The 17,526-nt window shown below is 36.0% G+C and overlaps 2 protein-coding genes across 4 annotated transcripts; one reads left to right on the forward strand and one right to left on the reverse strand.

Annotated features, from left to right (window-relative positions):
• Window positions 1-101: 101 nt before the first annotated feature.
• On the forward strand, window positions 102-13,818 carry LOC132940798 (protein grindelwald-like). Of its 3 annotated transcripts, none has more exons than XM_061008550.1 (5): window positions 102-453; window positions 734-925; window positions 7,298-7,348; window positions 7,474-7,655; window positions 11,132-13,818. In XM_061008550.1, the coding sequence occupies exons 2-5, from the start codon at window positions 769-771 to the stop codon at window positions 11,585-11,587; spliced, it is 846 nt and encodes a 281-aa protein (XP_060864533.1). In that variant the 5' UTR covers window positions 102-453; window positions 734-768; the 3' UTR covers window positions 11,588-13,818. The 3 variants fall into 3 exon arrangements, with proteins under 3 accessions (XP_060864533.1, XP_060864531.1, XP_060864530.1); XM_061008548.1 differs by having other exon boundaries at window positions 755-925; XM_061008547.1 differs by lacking the exon at window positions 102-453 and having other exon boundaries at window positions 499-925.
• A 1,636-nt stretch (window positions 13,819-15,454) lies between these two features.
• LOC132940275 (xyloside xylosyltransferase 1) lies at window positions 15,455-17,252 on the reverse strand. The gene is made up of 4 exons (XM_061007775.1): window positions 16,664-17,252; window positions 16,367-16,593; window positions 16,064-16,304; window positions 15,455-15,992 (listed from the first exon to the last, which is right to left on the reverse strand). Exons 1-4 carry the CDS (start codon window positions 17,021-17,023, stop codon window positions 15,786-15,788), a joined length of 1,035 nt encoding a protein of 344 aa, XP_060863758.1. The 5' UTR covers window positions 17,024-17,252; the 3' UTR covers window positions 15,455-15,785.
• Between the last annotated feature and the right edge of the window lie 274 nt (window positions 17,253-17,526).

The raw sequence follows: 17,526 nt of genomic DNA on the forward strand, positions 1-17,526 counted from the left end.
AGTGGGGGCGCAGAAAGCGAACGGATGCGGCGGAGGTGGTGGCAGGAGTAATTGGTGGCGGCGGCGGCGGTCGGTGGTTGTGGTGGTGAGGCGGTGCGCAACAGTAACGACAACGTCGACTCGGAAAAAGGTGAGTCACTCGGCCGCGTCGCGTGTGTGTATACCTGCGCAGGTTGCCCGGCGAGCGACAGCGGCAGCGGCGGCGGAACACCCGCCGCCCGGTGGGGGAGTACCGAGCGTAGCGGTCGTGGTGTGTATGCACACGCGAAAACATTCCTCTACAACTGCTACGCCGCTGTCGCCGCCGCTCGTACCGCACGACGATATAGTATTAATAATAATAATATTATGGTTCGACGGGCCTTTGGCGGGTTCCATCCGACGACAGGTTACCTCCACGGCACCGCGGTACCGCAGCCTCCGTCATTGACTGGAGCAGCCGTAGAACGTTAGGTGAGCGAAATCCACGATTATTATTATTATTATTGTAAATTTTGTTGTTTTCGTAACGATTTCGCGACGCGGCCAAACCGGTTGGTCGGCGGCGGCTTCGGTCGGAGCGCGCCAAAAGCGTCGGTTCCCGCCAGCAGCAGCCGTCGTCGGCTCGGCAGTCGGCACTCGGCCGCGCGCGACTTCCGACCGCCATCGACCATATACGATTTTTGTGTGCCTACCTGAACACGCGTGATACGATCATCGGTTGTTTGATCATAACATCATCGGACTATTACAGTGATATTTAATTGGATTGCAGTCGTAGTCGTTGCCATGGCGGGCTTGTCGCTAAGGAAGCCGTGCGGCGAGAAGGAGTGCCCCGAGTACCACATGTGCCAGGCCCACGATCTCCAGTGCTACCCGTGCCATTCGTACTGCAACGAGACTTCGCACAATTTCGACGTCAAAATATGCCAACAACAGTGTCAAGGTATATAATATTATTTTCTATATGTATAGCCCGAGGGTTTGTGCTCGTTTATTAGACCGACGTGTTTTTTTTTTTTTTACGATTTCTCAGAGCTACTCGGTATTCACTTTAAAAGCTGTACCGCTGCTTTCCCTTCCGATCTGCAATTTTCGAACTGATACGTATTATAATATCACGTAGATAGCACGCGCGCGTTTCTGACCATATTATACGATAGACGATAGTATACATTTTACGCTCCATATACCCGTTATATATCCACCGTTATAGTGGAACACTGAACATTATATTTACTTTATATCCTATTCGTTTAACCGCGGACTTTTAGTGCATATATTGTTACACACAAAAACAAATAATTATTATTATATCTGCTGTATTATAATATAATCTTACACTGGCCGCGTTATGTTGTAGTGTTATTACACTTATTATTATTTTAATATATTATCGTAATAATAATTATTCGCTCGAAAACCGCAGCAGTCGTTTTTGCGGGCGAGGTCAACCGCCGAACGTCGCGTCCTTATTCTCGGAGAAGGAACAAATTAAAAACCCACTCGCGACGAATAAGACGATGGCGCGCGCGAGGGGAGGACCTTATTTCTTTCGCAGTACCGACTTTCTACTCTGGGACATCGTCTAACATAATAACATTCGCCGTATTTAACCGCACGCGTGTGAAACATTACTTTACAATTACACCTACCTATCGTTTCTGCGAATATTCATTAGTCCAGAGGCCGAGTGCCGACCCCGTCGATGTCTCTCGCTCGACGCTTTACACACCATCACGACGTTTTATACCCGCGAAGGAAGCGCATAAATAAACCGTCAAGATCGCCAAAAATCGTCGTGTGGCACGTACCTCGGGGCCCCCGGATTACAGTTTATTTATTATAATAACAATATCGTGTTCCGTTTATATACTCCGCGGGATATAAGATTTTTACTTTTTCCCACAATGAATTCGTTCTGCGCACCTTCGCAAAAGTCTCTCAAGTACGAAACAATATTATTGTTACACCGTTCGACTTGTACTGCGGTATATTATTCCGTACACACATGATTTTTATTTTCGATAAGCCGTTTTAGAGTGATACGCGTATACGACGTGGGCACGAGTCGATATTCTGGTCAACAATAACGTGTATAGGGCGCGATGATGATGACGATGTGTACGTGATCGCGGTATAAATAAAAATGAAAAACAACACATTCTTCAAACGATGGTCCGTACACAAGACGGGTTAGGGTTTTTTTTTTTTTACCAACTAGTCGGCCGGCTCGCGTCTTGGCCGGTATCTCTCTGTTATGTAATAATACAATATTCGGACACTGCCGCTGCACTGGTGGAAGACAATAAGCGGCCACGTTCGTTTGATGACTTTAATATTGTTACCTGCGCGGGTATTCGAAAAACGCGAACGATTGCGCGATAATGGCACGCCCGTGATATTGTATAATATATTATAAATAATAACCGAAAAATGTGTAACTCTTGTATTATAATAATAATAATAATACGAGCAAACAAACGAAAACTAGAAATCGCGATCGCTGCTAGTCGGGATTCTGCGCGTAAATCTATGCTCGTATTATATCGTACGAGTGTGTATGACGCAGATCTCGCACTGTCACATATTACAATATAGGTGTATACCTATTGTACTGTGATAATAATAATATTATTATATATATATTTAGTAGCGAAGCGAAATTGGTGGTCGGTGGTCCCGCTTTGTTGTAGCGTGTTTTTTTTTTTTGTTTTTTTTCTCCGCATGTCCTTGGAATACGATTCGAGGGGAACAATCCCGAAAAGAATTCGGTACCTATACGCTCTGCAGCATTGTTATTTTCGTTGTCTGTAAGGTAATAAATAATGATTTATGATACCTGCCGCCGTATATACAATGTCCAGGTCCTTATACAGTTACACTCGATCATCGAATGTCCCCTAAACAGTATGTACATATATTATAATAATAAAAAGTGGGTATGTATGGGTAGCGATGCAACATCGAAAAAACGCGCGCTCGTATCTCCAAAACTCTGGTATAGGATACCGAGGTAACCGATGATCGCCGCGGCCGTGCAGGAATTAATTTAATACGATTGCGACCGCGGTCGAAAAATTCAACGCGTTTTTCGTCTTTGAAGTCTCCGCCTGTTACGTTGAATCCATAAAAATATGTAGTCATGTAGACGGGAGATTTTCGGTGCTCAGATTATTAATTTTCTTTTTCATCACCTCCCCCGATCGTGGCCAATGCGCTATTATGTCTGTAATTTATCGTCCGTTCTGATTTCCATCGGGTATTTTTTTTCTCCTATTTATTTTGGGCGACATTCAATTTTTATTAATACCTAATAATATAATATATTAATATATCTGCATAACACGACTGCAGCTCAAGTAAAACTAATTTTTGTCAATATTGTAACTGTACTCCTATTTTATGCGCCATTTATTTATTTGGGTTATAACGCATATGATTTGAAAAACATTGCAGTCTTTTATACTTTCGTGCATTATGCTTCTATATATTATGTCGTGTGTGTGTGTACGTAATATGACTTATATTTTATGGAATACTCATATATATATATAAATATAACATGGCCATTAGCTAAGGCACCACTTGCACACACTTGCCCCAAAACACATTCACAATAATGATCGAAGGTGTGTATTTTTTTGCCACTATATGGTTTTTAAGTGTATTTCGTCTATAATATATGTGATACATACATAGTAACGCGTTTTATAAAAGGTGATAAAATATATTTCATCGTGGACTCCTCCGTTAGAGTTCGTACAAAACATTTTATGGAAATCTGCAGTGAAAATAAACTAAAAGAATAAAAGAATAAATTGTTCAATATTTATTTAATTAATAACGCCCAATAGGTATAGAGAGTATACAGATTAAATTTTAAATATTTTATAAGTACGACTGTACACAAATTAAGTAAATAACTGTTTAAAAAAATTAATGTTATTAAAGAAGAATGAAAATTATTCAATTGACTATTGCAATAAGTTAAAATACAGTTTATTGGGCTATTTAGGACCACATATTGTTTAAACATTTGACTGTGTAGAAAGCATTATAAATTGGTACGTGTGTGCACAGGTGCAATACGAAAATGTATTAATCTTATACAATAATTCGGGACACGACACACTACTAACTTGAAATATATGAAACATTTTTTTGAAACTAAATACAAATAAAGAATTCTTGTCATCGAGAGAAACTAATAAGCAATTTACAATACGAGAATAAAGAGAAATTGCTGTAGCATGCACTGAAAAAATGTAATAGGTACTACCTATATTCATTTTAATTATAAAATTGAAATAATTTTTTTTAAGGTTTTCAGTATTTGAATATGCATATTTTGTACTATTCTATGTACGCTTTTTAAATATGGTGTACCTACGTCCGTTGTACGTCATGCAATATTTTTCACTCCGATTCTTCGAACCGTGAACTCACAACTATATAATTGTTTTCGGATGTTCGTGATAATTTGCACAATGAACTCAAAATATACAGCTTTAGATGACATAAAGAATTAATTCATTATATTATGCATTGCCATAAAACAAAACAATAAGTTTCATAAATTATTATAAAATATACATTATTTTATACTTTTAAACAAAATCAAAGGTAATTTTTATTTTGCAGCGTAACAACAAATATAAATATCTTGTTTTATAATCAATATATTATATATTTTTTTTAACCTTCCAACAAATAACTTACAAGTTTTAATTTTGTACACAATTCGTAATAATATCTAAAATTATCACCACAATTTATTATCTATATGACTATATAATAATATTAAATGTACCTATATAATATATACGAGGTAGCCCCTACGGCCCCACCCGAGGTAAATTCTTAAATACGCTACTTGTTACACTTACTTGTAAATTATTACATGTAACATGACTCGAATAAAAAATAATACTAATAGATAATATGAGGCAAAAAATATAACCTATGTGCTAATGGAATGAAATTAAAACTATGTAGGTAGGTTAGGTTAGGCACATGCGTAAGGAAACTAGATATTATTTTTATTTCTAGTACCTATAATACTCGCATAATATAATATCAGTTATAATATCGCAACAATATCAGCTTAACTATTCAGCTGTATACCTAGTAAGAAAAGAATTTGAACGTTTCTCGAAATCCGCTGTGGATAAAAAAAAATATATTATATTTATCGTTTATTTGTGATGACGAAACGTGTTTTATCCTTTATGAATAATGATAATGTATTATCGGCGGTAGAAAACATGTAATTTTCGTGTCATTTTACTATATCAGATCGACAACAATTTTATGATGTCGGACTGGCCAAATCGTATATTTTGTCCAAATATTGAGATATAGGTATTTTATTATAATAATCTTAATTTATTATTGCGCGACTGCGTCGATCAAACATTTTGTCAACTTTCACATAACCTGCAAGTATATTCCGCTATTCTTCTCTAAATGGTTTTGTCGTCTAAATTATTTAGTCACAACACGTGTACAGCTGCACCGTTGTATTGTATAATATTGTAGATAGTTTTTACAAGTTGAGAATCATTGTGTCCGAAATTATAAAAAAATGTTTTATACAGCTCATGCGGTATAGTCATAGAGGTTCTCACACGTCATGGTATAACACATTTCACAGGACGTGCACAAGCTAAATATATGAATTTGAAACTTGATAGGACCCGTTGGGGATGATAATTGTTATAGGAGTATTACCACCAAATTTCGAAAAAGCAATATCATCGTTATATAAAAATAAATAAATATTTACGATTGTTAATATTTAAAAGGACTAACCGGAATCATAGATATCACACATTTACTCGCGTTTCGTAAAATTTCGCAGATCGGGCGGTGCGCGGGCATGTCTGACATATCCAGACACCATAATTTATCTGGCGCATAAGATTCCGTGTTTTTAGTTTGTTTAGACGATTTCAAAAGAAAATAACCCACCCCGTTTGGGGTTAGGTTAAAAGCTAAATCCCCCGCCTCTTGTGACCTGATTCCCCCATAATGCCGTCTTCCTATATATACCTAGTGCTGCAGGACGTGACTGTTGTGTACAGCTATTCAGGCTGCCTGTGACTCGTTGTCGTACGACTGTAATATTATATCATGCCCGTACAGCTGCAGGTAGTTGACCCATACCTGTACGAAATAGTTGACGTATTATATTATGTTAACCTTATACATTGGATATCCGAAGCGATGAAGTCGTAGTCCTATGTATAGGGAAATCAATCGGGCCGACCGTTCGGCAAGTCGTGCTGCTGTATATTATACACATATCGTATATTATAATGTGCTGGAGGGAGGGTGTTGCCGGGGCAACAATAAGCTCTAAATCGGCCAAACAAACGCAAGCACATATTACTATTATAGGTACAAAAACAGTAGAATATTCACCCAGAAGTCTGAAATGTCTTTTGTGCGGTCTTAGGTCTTACCATAGTTTAGTTTTTTTAAATTTATTTTTTATATACCTGCAGCTTACCCTTACACCTGTACCGTCGTCGCCGAACGTGCTTTATCAAATTCATTTTATCGTCTGTAGGTATATAATATAATATATATGTATATATATATTTAATATTATGTTTTAAGTACGTGTTTTTTTTTCCACTCCGCGTCTGAGCACGTTGTTAACTCGACCGTATACGTCACACACATTATATTATATATTATGTAGGTATACCGCACGTATGGTATAACTACTGCTGTGTACGCCACCTCTGTATTATAGAGCACCATCATTCGTCCTAAAACATAATATTATTATATTATGTGATATACGAGTGTATAGGCTAACGTTGATAATTACCGCGTGTGTACCAAAAGAGGCCATCGTATCAGACGAGTGACGACTGATGACTTACCGATATAGGTACTATTATTATAGTATTTGTCATTACACACGACGCGTAAATTACTATCATAAAATTATTATGTTGGATTTTGGGCGGGCAGATGGTATAATATAATGCTGGTCACGGCGAAATCTGACACCCGGAATGCGCAAGTACCCGCGGTGCAGAGGACATGTCCAATAATAATAATAATAATTGTAAATTCTGCAAGATAATTTAATTTTTCTTATATTACGACGTCTCTATCATTACGACACGGTCGTCTGTCCCGGGAGGGGGTAAATAGGCGCGTAAAATGAAATACTTTGTTTTGAATATAGGACGACTGCTCAGACGATGATTCGCAGTCGTCCGTATATAAATGTGATATTTTGTTCGACAGACACGACCGCATATTAATTTATCGTTTTTGAATTTTTTTTTTCGTGCAGATTACATACACGACTATGTGAAGCATTACGTCAAGGATAGTAACATCCAAGGTGAGCGACTGACTGCCCGTACAGTTATACATTTTTTAATAAACGTATAGTTACAATGTAGTGCTGTAGGCCGTTTTCAAAAATTATAATTAATAACAAAATGCAAATTCGTTCCGTGTGCGCAGATGTGCTACAAGAGTTGGAGACCCTGAAAACGTTGATAATTTGGCTGACGCTGTTGGTGGTCGTCGCGATCGTCTTGATGTCCGTCATGTTGGCGTTCGTATGGAAACGCGAGAGGAAGATACCGAAGCTCAAGAACGGAGGGAAGGATTCGTATTTCAAAAAAAAATTGGCTTTCTTAAAGGTAAAAACACAATACAATATAATTTATTACGTAGGTATACACGGTTTACAATAGAGGTACCTACCATGAAAAGTATAACCGAAAAATAATAAAATAAACGTGTAGGTAGATATACTACAGGTATATATTAGGTATACGGAGAAGTGAGAATACCTACGTGATGAAGTAGAAAAAAACCTCTTTTTGTATAATATATTGTCTCCCATTTTTTTTCCTCTGAAATTATTATACCAACACGCTCGAGGAGGGTGTGACGTGTCGTTATTATTCTATATTTCTCCGCACAGCATAATAATATAATATGAATGTTTTTCATTCCGTCCGGTGCAGGTAAATACTTACAAAATAGTACGTGTTTCTCCGCTGGGAGACGTGACGTTCGCATCATTATACTCGCAGAGGAGGCATGTATCGTTGTAATTATACATCCATTCGAACCTAAACGTATTATATTGTATTGTGAAGTATCACGAAGTGCATGCAGCAGGTGCAGTTATGATGTGTTGCAGTTATCGCGTTTTTATGGTATTTTGTAACGCATATCGGAATTCCGTGTAATATGCCTCCGTAGGTAGCTGCTTCCGTTCCTCTACATCGGAATGGGACTATAATATATATTATATGAGACTTGTCCCGATAATGGATGGTCGTTAAATTTCAATTATTGTCGTTTCGCGGCGTATGTTTTTTTTTAATGCGTTTACCGATCGAAGAAAAATGAAACTTCTCGAAAAATAATATTACAATATAACGTTGGATATATTCCAGTTTTGCCTTGAGGCGAATGTTGCACCACAGCGGCAATGTCGTCGACGACAATAACAGCGAAAACAATATACGAACAATAATGCCATCAAAACCGTGCGCGTATACGAATAAAATAATAATATAATATTATTAATAACGATTACAAGGTTTCATGCGTTTCAATGCGGGAACACGATATTAGTCATATTGTAATTTACTATCGGAAATCATTATAAAATGTCATGTTCACACATGACACGTGAAAGGTATACAGAGGGACGCGATCGGGAATGTAATAGATTTTTAATGTCAACAGTAGTTATCAAAAATCACGTCTCATTATGTCTCAATAATTTATAATATTATTTAATATTTATTTCACAGTCGTCAATCGACTCTCCGAAACAGCACCCGAACAGTGTCGTTAAATACATATTATTACACCTAAATTATTATAGTAATATTATAACGACGTCAATACAACGATAACGATGAAAATATCGTCGAACCTATCCCATCCTCGGCCACAATATTTAAATAGTCGAAAATAGTTTCAACAACTATTTAGGAAACGTCGTTATACAATATATTCTACAACATAATACTGTGTGTCCGATGTATAATAATGTGTTTCACTTAAATAATGATATATTATTGTATTGATGCTCTCGTGTCGCGGGATGTTTACTGTTATTATTGAGTTGTGTTTGCAATAAATATGTCGTTCCGATGAAAAAAAAAAGCCGATGTAACGCATAATATTTACACAGTGCGTGTGTATAATATATAATAATAATAATATTTCGAAACTCGTGCAGTTGTAATGTTGTATAGGTATGGGAATATAAAATATAAGTCGTTAATAATTATTATGTATGTCATACGCATGTGTAATGTGTAGGCGGTTTTTTTGCCAGTCTGCGAAATATTTGGACGTAGAAATTATTTTTATTGATATAGTTCAGTTGGGATGAAAAAAAAACTATACTGATCGTGTCATCGCCTCGCGCGTACAATTAAATTTCATTAAATATATATGATATTGTATTATACATATTATATTGAAGCTCTCCCTCGATAAACAGCAGCGCTACAAATAATATTTGCCTTTCTCAGCATATATAGTTTTCACCCAATCATTCGATTCTACAACTGATTCACACGCGCCCGAGTATAAATGCATTAAAGTTATCTTACAAATGATTTGGATTAATATTAACACGAGCTCTCGAGCAATATGCACTGATTTCCATAAGGCGTCTGGCCATATATGCATGTGTGGGCAAGGGTGTAGCAGAATATCAGTGTTGTGCATTATCTAGATAATTTTATCTAGATAAGTTATCTAGATAAAAATATTTATCTTTTTATCTTATCTAGATAAAATAAATATACACTATCTTTTTATCTTATCTAGATAAATAAAATAGTTATCTGAGAAAAATTATCTAGATAATTTTTTTTTGTGAGAAATAAATTTTCTAAGTTTGTTTTGCTATTTTTATTCGATTTTATTTTCTAGTTATAATAATTGTAAATATTTACACGTCGACTATTTTGAAAAATTTAACTATTTTGTTAATTATTAACATGATAATTTTTATTCAGTTATTGTTTAGTTATCATTTTGAATTTTAATATAAGGTATTATTAACTGATTAATGATTATAAATAAAATACTTTTAAAAAGAAAAAGTTTTACTATATAGTGATTATGTTTTGTTTTTATAAATTATAGTTAGGTATTAAGTAATAAACAAAAAAAAGCAGATTTTACTTATTTTGTGTCTCCAATAGTAAAATAAATCATAATCTTATACTTTATTATTATTATTTTTTTAATTCAAAGGCTTTGATTACAGTGATTATTAGCCTAAGTTTGCATCCTAAATGTACTTAGAAAATATTAGAGAAAAGTGCAAATAATAGAAAAAAGAGAACAAACTTTATATTATTTCATTTATAACGAAATTGCCATTTTACAAATGCAAGCTTTAAATTATGTAAGTTTTTTTCAATTATCTGTTTTTTATCTAGATAAATGTGGTTATCTTTTATCTATTATCTAGATAAATATTTTAAGTATTATCTATTATCTTATCTAGATAAATATTCAATGAATTATCTGTTATCTTATCTAGATAATTTTTTAGTTATCTTTGCACAACACTGCAGAATATAGGTGCACGTGCTGCACCTGCGACATTTTTTTGGGCCGTGGCGGTGCGAGCTAGTCGACCGGCTGGGAAAATGCATTATTATATTCACAATATAAATAGATGATTTCAACATGATAAATGATACTCGACCAAGCTATAATACAATGTAGGTTTGTTATATGGAGTGGAAAACCTTTAGCCATACAAATCTCCAATATTTTAGATATATAATTTATATAATCTCTCGTCTTGTTATATGCCACAAGCTTTGAAATAATATTTTAAACTGAGAAATATGGGTACCTACAGGCACGTATACAGGGGGATTTGGGGGTTCCCCCCCCCCCTAAAAATCGATAGTTGTGTAATTTATTTATATATATATATATATATATAGATTATGAATCCCCCCGAAATCTTCTATGACCCCCCCCCCCCCCAATTTTTGTTTCGTGTACGTGATTGGGTATACCTTCATTTAAATACTATTTATTTTTTCATCAATAATTATTATCCCAGCTATGTACTCTGGTATATTCTAAAGGCCGTTTGTCTGTTTGTCTTGCGCAGTTCAGGAACAACACGGTTAACACGGTGAGCGAGACGGTGGACAACAAACCATGGACGGTGGCGGCGGCGGCGACGTCTATGATGGCCGCGCACACGACGACGGACGCCCCGAAGACGTCGTCCGCAAGCTCGTCGTCCGGCCACCGGACCAGCCGCACGACCGTCTCGTCGTCGTCCACGTCGTCGACCGACAAGCTGCCCTGCGAGGACGCCACGCTCGTGACACAGGAGTTCACCGGCTACGACAACCTGGGGCTGTGCAAAGTGTCGCCCGTGCTGAGCAAACCGACGGCCACGGCCACGATGAAGATGTACGGCGCGACCGACGTGGACCTGCTCCACCGGTACTCCCCCGTAGCCCCGGCCCGCAGCTCCGGCCTACCGCAAGTCACCGTCGTCGCCGATACGATGACGCCGTCGGATTGGGAAATGTTCGACGGAACGACGGCCACATGATGGTCGAAGAAACGAAATGCCGCGGGGTACAACACCCCCGTGCCACCGATAATATTATAATATACCAGCCAAGGTTTGTAGACAATAATATTATCTTTTAAATATTATTATCTACCGTCCTTGACTTCCGGCCATGTTTTTGTTGTTGCTGGTTGTGTTACACCGTGTCCCACGTAAACGCGACGGGTGCCAACGATTTCTATTCGAAATGCGATGAAATACAAGCCCGTCACGTTCACATTCGTCGCGTTTACGTGTCGGGCACGGCGTCATTCCGCCACGCGTACGATATTTCGGCGGTGTAAGGTTCAGCGGAAACTCATCGAAGAAACGTGACCCATATACATCGCAGGACTTGATCATATTTAGAGACTTCATTGGATTTCGCTCACATAAATGCATTTTTTTTTTTTTTTTTTAGAGAGAGAGAGACAGTGAGAAAGATGTAGCGTTTAGACCTCTGCTTAGCGGTGTGAGAGACTCCAAAAATCGATAGGGTAGTAATTTTGAAAATCTCGTTTTTGTGTACAATATTTTTATATCGATACAAAGTTTTGGCGTAATCAGCTCACACGCGCACATAATGTGTATAACGCGTTAATTGTAGTTTTTTCGTGTTTATTATCATTCGTTCAACTGTTATGTTATTATGTTGTTTTTTTTTTTAAACGAACTGCGCACAGTATTATCGACGACGCGCGTATCGCGGTCCAAGTACTTATATTATAAATGTTCCCGTTGCCGTTAGTTTTTTTTTTTTCAAACTTTCTTCCTTCAATAATACGTATAGGAAGTAGATATAAGTATTATATTTTGTAACCATATATACCATATTATTATGTTATGACTTTGTTGTAGATACTTAGGAGTTAGGGTATACAGGTAGATAGATAAATGATATTATAATAATGTAAAACGCGCGTGGTAAGCGCGTTAGCGATTAGTGTATAAGTTAGTTTTAGCGTGCTATGAGGAGGATGAAATAAACCTTTGATCAGTGAACCCCGTCCAATAAACTTTACAGTTTTTAGATAACTTTACGCCGCGCTCGTCCACGTCTATATACGTATTTATATGTATATGGACGCACTGTCGGCGTAAAGTTGTAGTTTGTCGTCAAACGCATTTCGTTTGACGTTGTACATAAATAACTCTTATAAACGTTTTTTTATGATATAAAAAAATCATTTTTTTTTTTTTTAAATATTATGTTTAATAATACCTACATTTCGTGTTGTACAGTAGAATATAATATACATTATGAAATAGAACCTTTGAGTATAATAATTAATAGGGGGGGGGGAGTGGCCGAGTGGCAGACAACAGCTGTCTGATCGCCCAATCGGCGGGCATGGCAGAAACCTACGGGCGCCCAAACGGAAAATCTGGCAAATATAGGCCCTCGGGGGCTACTCCTGCCCATTTAGCGAAAAAAAAAAATAAATAATAAATATATTGCAAGTATATGCAACCTAAATGTATATTTTACGTTACATTAATATACTCAACGGTAGAGCGTTTAATGTTGTTTAAACTTTGCGAGACTTTGAATAATATATTATATTATGTATAATTTTAGTTTCCACAGCACAGATGAGCGTTGTTGAAATTTGTGTATTTATAATATCATAGATATGCATTACCTGTATTAGTATTACAATACATATTATAGTGGTTAAGTTGATATTTTATCGTAGGCACGTACTATATCGTTTAAAACCGAGACAATCATATCATATTATACTTAAGTAGAGATATATTATTGTTAGGCGTGGATTATTATCTGTTGTAGGTTAACCTAGATAGATACTCGTATCTCGTATAATATATTTGAGTAATGTTATACCGTAGAAACAAACTTGATTAGAATATATTATAAATATAATGTTTGTAAAAAAACATGTTCAACACATTATTTATTATTATAGAATATATGTTTAACTTTGTTGTGGATGTACAACGGTTTGCGGTTGTCGTGCAAAGTGTATCGAAAAGCAATAATTACATTTAAGCATATTCTGTAAGTACGTGTATGACGTATTTTTTTTTAAAATTTTTTTTTCTCCTTGCGGCACCCGAGTCGGTGTCTATTTTTACATGTCTCATTATATTACCATATAAGTGTATCGTTGTATTACGACAGAACAATCTGTTCCTATTTATTTCATTTTTGTACGAAAAAAATTATCACGTGATGAGAAAAAAATTATATTATGTTGCATATTTATAAATACGTTTTTTTTTTTTTTTAATAATTATTTTTATTTACTCCACTATTTATTTTATTCGACTCTGCCGTCGGGAATGTCTGAATTTGCAGTATTTTATCCAAGGAAAACGCCGTGAAAAGGAACCGCAAACAAATTACTTTATTTTCAAAAACCCCAAACTGCTGTCATTATAGTGTTTATAAGTATTACACCACATATTTATAGCTACGTAGGTACCAATCAAAAAAAATGATTAATCATAAACAAATGTCGAGCAACAAATAGACGACAACCAGGCGATCTAGAATATACTCTAAAAAAAAACCACCCCAGTCTGTAATTTGGACACTTATTTTGAAATCAAACATTCAAATCTTAAGGCTTTTTCATCTCTGTTTGGTTCAGATGTATACAGTTAATGCCCAAGTAGTCCAGCGTTCACGTTTTTATACCATAGCTGCTATAGTTTGCTACCTATATTGAGTATATTATTATTTATTAAATTATATACTTATAATTATTTTTATTATTTACTTATGTGATGTACAGTATGTACCACATCAGTGGCGTGGCAGACTTGAAATTTTTGAGTGGCTAGTCTTACATCTCACCCACCTTGCAGCACCAATAACCCGATAAAGGCGCATTCCCTGTCGTATTTGTAACTGCCCGTCGTAGTTATTACTAAAATCCAAAAGCTTATACTAAACCAACCCTCAAGAAAATCAGAGGTGTCCCCCTCTCAGTTAGCCCCTTGTACCACTGTGCCAGATTATCACTAATAATAATCATATGCATGCGCAGACTCTTGGTTCCGGGGGTACACATTAAAAATTACAGCCCACAAGAATTTTGAAAGCCTTTAGGTACAGGCAAATTTTTTTGAATAAAAATGAAAAATGTATATATTATTATATAAAAACACAACTATTATTAATTTATATTTGGATTTTTCAATTTTAATTTAAACTAGCCAATCCATTGGGGTCTTTTTTAATAATTAGGGCCTGGGGTCCACCCACTTATCAGACGGCAGGTTTGGGGGTATCCAGGCATTCTGCACGTCCTGTGCCCATACCTATGCCTATAATAATAATTACAATACACCAATAAAATGTCTGACATATAGCTTATCATCATAGACGCTGGAGTGCCATGGCGATACAGTACTTAAGGAGATGCTGAGCAGCCCAAGCTGTGATGCAATAATTAGAGTAGTAAATAGTAAGTATACAAAATTATACTTCTGCAGCCTCTTAAAGCAAAGTCAAACAACATAATATGTTCAATGCTCGTATATCATATTATTTTATTCAGTTAAAACTTTCGAGTATGAATCTATTTCTTTAAGAGATATACAATGATAAATCATATGAAATTGGTTTTGAAAATGTATCTGTAGTTTTCCAAAATTTGTTTTATATAAAATGCTAATAGATTTTTCTGTTTTAAGTATAAACAGAAACACGTTGAAGATGAACAAATTTAAATTTACTCTTGGCAAGCACATTGATCATCAAATTTCACTGTTGTTATGTTAGATTGTTCCTAATCTTCTGTTATACTTTTGTCGTTTCAGATTTAATTAAACTGCAGAAGAAACTAAATAAACTCAACAATACAACTTGCAATATAAAAAAATTAAAAGTGACCTATATAATAATTAATAAATATATTTTTATTTAAAACTTAAACCAATAACATTATACTAAAACAACTCAAGTAAAATATAAAGTCAACATTTTGTGTAGGTAGGTATAACAATTCAAATTTGTACAAAAATAAGTAATTTGACGGCATTATTGCAAATATTAAGTATTGCCGAATTGCATGAACAATCACTTAACATTTAACGAATTAATAGTGATCTGATAGTCCCTTAAACATGATTTGGTAGCACATGATTGGTCCATTAAATTCTATTTAACCATTAAACCAATAATTTTTCATGCAACCCGGCATTAGACTTTTTTTGATCGGGATACATTTTATTTTGGTGGAATAGGTGTATCACAATTTCCATGATATAAATGCACTTTCTCTGTACACCTTGCAAATGAATCAAATGTATCTGCATAACCGTGTAGCTTCCACCATGTGCATAGTTGCCGATTCCATCCACATGATAAACGGTAAATTAACTCTGGGTGTTCATAACTTACCAGAGTGTACCAGTCTTGATCGCCCAAATGTCCCTTGAAATTAAAACGACCATCATAAATCAATAATTTACCTAAGACCAAATATGAGAGATGTGTATGCTTACTTTGAATAGATACTTTTGAACAACACTAGAAATCCATTCAGGACTGATAAGTCTATTATATTCAGCGCTTTTTCTTATTCGCTCCAAATATGACAATAAAACGCCACTGTTCAGGCCATTTAAATTTGTTTGTGGCTGAGTGTTGTACTTATCACCTCTATAGTTTCTCCATTTCCACAGAATATGATGGTAGACAGGGGAAAGTTCTGGGGCCAAACCAAATAGTTGTGTGTTGGTAAAACTATAATAACAATGATATACTTTATTTTCAGTATTTTTGAAAGCATTTCTAGTTTTGTTTACTTGTCAAACACATTGTAAAGGTCACAAATGGTGGATTGAAATGCTGTGTCAACATCAACCACAATAGCTTTATCCAAAGAATTAGGGGCAACTAGATGAAGTGCTGGTGATAGGTAGAAAACATCATCGCTGTAGTAAGATCCTTTTGACGATTGAAAGAATCGTTTCAATGGTTCGATTTTACTCTCGACTATTTTCAGCACATCTTGAAAATCATAATGAACTAGCTGTAAATCATCGTACACACACAAATTAATAGGATTTCCAATGAAAACGACATTTCAAGTTTATATTTACCGTCAGCAGTGTCTCTTTGTACTGTTTGCTAAATTCGTATATTACACTATCCACTGTCGGACGGCTGGCATTGTCTGTTATTACATTTAATTCAAAAATGGCACGGCACTTGCCACGATGACTGATTAGAGACTTGAAGAACTTACGAAACTTTGTCAACAAGTGGCCGCGATCGATTTTTGTCACCGATATCCATATGCTAACCTTCGACTCGGTCTTGTTATCCGGCGGTGCGGTCGCCACACGGCTCGAAGACAATATTTTCGATTTTATATTAATCGCAGTCTTTGGGTTGGAGTACAGAATCACTAGTATCGTGAATATCGTTATAGCTATAATGAACTTGGCATAGATGCGCATTAATACCAAAGGTGCATTGCAATTTCCAATATCAGTGGTAATAGCGACGAGTCGTCGTCACTCGAGTCAACCAGAAGTTGTTCAGCTTACCGTGAATCGAAATTCGAAGGATCGTAGGAACAAGTTTAAAATGTACGTAACAAGCGACAGCACCTATAACGCAGCATTACATACAAGACTTACGATTTTGAATTTACTATTTATTATTTACACTTTACAGCGTATTATCATTATTATCAAATTATCATCCATCAACTACATCCAAACTCCAAAGTTCAAAAATCAGCTGCTGCCGAAGTAGGGATCCCAGCGTTGCCAACCTCATTTGGCTAGAGTTCACAAAAAGTTCTGCGCATCGGGATTCGCGGGTCCTGACCAGTTACCACTACCGCGGCATTCCCAGTTCGTACTTTTGTGCGTTTGTTCTCGAAATGGGTCATGAAATACCACACAGACTTCTGTAATGTATTATTGTGTATTACGGCGTATAGAAGTCTGTGCGA

Source organism: Metopolophium dirhodum, chromosome 3, assembly GCF_019925205.1.
Source record: "Metopolophium dirhodum isolate CAU chromosome 3, ASM1992520v1, whole genome shotgun sequence".
NCBI classification, from domain to species: Eukaryota; Metazoa; Arthropoda; class Insecta; order Hemiptera; family Aphididae; genus Metopolophium; species Metopolophium dirhodum.